General features: G+C 41.2%; 1 protein-coding gene across 1 annotated transcript in view; it reads left to right on the plus strand.

Moving 5' to 3' along the window:
- Positions 1 to 2,347, plus strand: part of LOC118424958 — a 49,519-nt gene extending 47,172 nt beyond the window's left edge. The window contains exon 34 of the mRNA XM_035833766.1: positions 2,339 to 2,347. Within this exon, the coding sequence (XP_035689659.1) occupies positions 2,339 to 2,347 (9 nt within the window). The remainder of the gene's footprint in view (positions 1 to 2,338) is intronic.
- Positions 2,348 to 3,016: the final 669 nt, after the last annotated feature.

Raw genomic sequence — 3,016 nt, forward strand, 5'->3', positions numbered from 1 at the left:
CTGTACGGTGTCTTACCTGGTCTGTACTGAAAGGAAATACACGTTACTGACCTGTACGGTGTCTTACCTGGTCTGTAATGAAAGGAAATACACGTTAATCACCTGTACGGTGTCTTACCTAGTCTGTAATCAAAGGAAATACACGTTACTTACCTGTACGGTGTCTTACCTAGTCTGTAGTCAAGGAAACACACCTTACTCACCTGTACGGTGTATTACCTGGTCTGTAATCAAAGGAAATACACGTTACTTACCTGTACGGTGTCTTACCTAGTCTGTAGTCAAGGAAACACACCTTACTCACCTGTATGGTGTCTTACCTAGTCTGCTATAAAAGGAACACACACCTTACTTACCTGTACGGCGTCTTAACTGGCCTGTTATAAAAGAAAACACACCTTACTTACCTGTATTGTTGTCATTTATTAAGAAGAGAAAAAACAATTTGTTTGTAAATGTTAATAAAGGTACATTTTACAATTGAAATTTTCTACGTCATAACTAAATGTTATAAAACATTTCCTTTCTGTACTCAGAAGAGCAGCCCGCTTGTGCCATGTTCCAACATTTTATTAGGCTATTGATAGCATGTGGTCACATTTTACTGCACACAAATAATGCAATTAATATTGTTTATGTGTCAACTTCTTGCAATACTTTAAAAATATTTAGGAAGTGAAATGAAATATATTTTTGTATTTGAAATAAGTTTGTACACACTGTAACAGATACTCATCTAATCAAATCCTAATTGAAACAATGTTTCTGTGATAAATAAAGATAAGAAAAGTCCAGTTTGGTGAAGAGTTATTATTATAATGTAAATAGTATTGTTAATAATAAATAGCTATGTTTTTCTAGTATTGGTTACCTGCCCCTAGTCAGGTTTATAACACTAATGTGTCTGAGCCTTTTGTACATTAATTGGGCACTGAGGTGAATCAATATCCATATTTGCACTAAGTTCCTCAAACCTGGGTAATAATAGCACAGAAAAAAGGACCACAATGTAAATATGAGTCAGATGATAGCACTATGAAATGAAAATCTTGTTCAGAATTCACTCTAAAATTGTTGTATGATTAGCTATGCTACAACAGTCCCTCCCGCGATACTTATAGAACAGTCCCGCAAGGAGGTCACATGACTAGTGCCCGCCATTTTGAATTGCTATAATAGTTAATGTATGGTAGTATCGGCGCCGTACATTTTGACCAAAAACAGGGACTTAAAATGCTTGTAAAGCACGGAAACTCCGTACACATCAATGGGTCACCATCTTGAACATGTTTGTGGCGGTAGGTTTAGGTGTCGTTGCGCGACGGCCGATATTTTTGTGGATATAGTGGGCATTCGCTAAAAAGACATTTTGCTGGGCGTTGCTAAAAAGACCATCGAGAATCGAAAACTTTGATTTATGTCACTTCGGGTCAATGGATTGACTTGAAACTCAGGATTAATACATGGGAGCACAACGTGGACATATTCCAAGCAAAAAAAAATGAGATTCGTGCAGCGCGGACTTCTCTAGAGTGGGCGTTTGTGGGCATTCGCTAAAAAGACCCTCCCTCTGCCAAAGATACCTGCATGGTAAATATCTGTCGTTCTTTTGTTCCGTTATGCGCCTTGGAAGATTTTGACAAAAACGCCCCTGCAGTTCCAGAGTAAGCTGAAAGGGGGGCCCAAACATGCATCACTTCTCCCTCACATCACAAGCTATCGTTTGGACGCTTTCAAAAGGTTGCGCTCTTTTGTTTAAGATGCATGTTTATGCAACCCGAGGCGAACTTGAAAGTATGTAATAATCCATGTAATCTTCTGACCCAGACAATTATCGTGGGCGTAGAAAAACAAGGCAAAAAATATCTCGAGGGTTTCGTCAAATATCGCATTTTGGGTAAACATTAATACACGGTTGAGCGAGAAGAAGCTGCTTGCGATGGACGAAGACGACCATGTATACGAAGAGGCCTGCACGGTTTACCCATCGAAGATACCGGCCGTCGACCCCCGCCCTGTCTGTTCTGAGACCGCCTGTTACACCCCAAGGATCGGTATGAGGGGTACTAGTCAGCCCCAAGTCTGGAGCAACACCGTGCGGAAGGCAATCCCCGTAATGACCATCATTCTGCTCAGCTGCTGTCTGCTGGGAACTTTTATCTTCCTAGGTGAGTATTGTGATCTTCAAAAAGACTTGGAAGACTAGAAAGGTAACATTTGCAAGCAAATACAGAATGTTTACCTTCATGGTCTAGTCTAAGATTTCAGCCTGGAAGGGTAAACTGATTTAGTTGCAGATGTTGGCACAGGATTAATTTTCATGATTTTTTATCTGTAGGTTTCTTAATGAACACAACGTCCAATTTTGTTCCAAGCCGGGTCTTTCACCATCATCTTATCTCATTCCCATAGCTACGTAGTCGCAGGGGCATTCTGTCTCCAAAAATTCTTCATTTCTGACGGTCGTCAACAGGGTTTACTCGACGATATTAGCGAGGGGGAAGGCGGTCGTCTGGGTGAGGGCCTAGGAAAATTTTTTCGCCTTGACGCCAAGGAGAACCTTCTTGGCTTGGCGAGAGAGAGCCATGGAAAAAATGGTTTCCTTTAAATTTAACAACAGGTATTCAGATGTTAGAAAATAAAGCTTGGAATCTCTCGGAAAATCCGACCTAGTGCAGAGCGCGCTCCGCGAAGTCGGCTCATAAATATACACAAATTTTGCAAAAATCTCCAGAAAATCAGCGGGTATTTGCGGACGGTGCTGACTTTAGATGCCAATTCATAACGCCCGCCGGTGGCATGCGCAAGAGAGAAACGACCGGTCGGCGCCCCTCTCCCTATTGTTCTGGTCAGTCCTGTCGTGCTGACGTTTTTGTTGTCATTTCCCCTCTGATTAATTGTCAGTTATTGCTACCAAAGAAGTACAAAAAATCGAAAAATATGTAAATCTAAATGTGCATTAAAGATACTTTCAAACTAGTCTCCGGCAAGCCGCTCAGACCTCACAAGCTTGCAA

Source organism: Branchiostoma floridae, chromosome 10, assembly GCF_000003815.2.
Source record: "Branchiostoma floridae strain S238N-H82 chromosome 10, Bfl_VNyyK, whole genome shotgun sequence".
Taxonomy (NCBI): Eukaryota; Metazoa; Chordata; class Leptocardii; order Amphioxiformes; family Branchiostomatidae; genus Branchiostoma; species Branchiostoma floridae.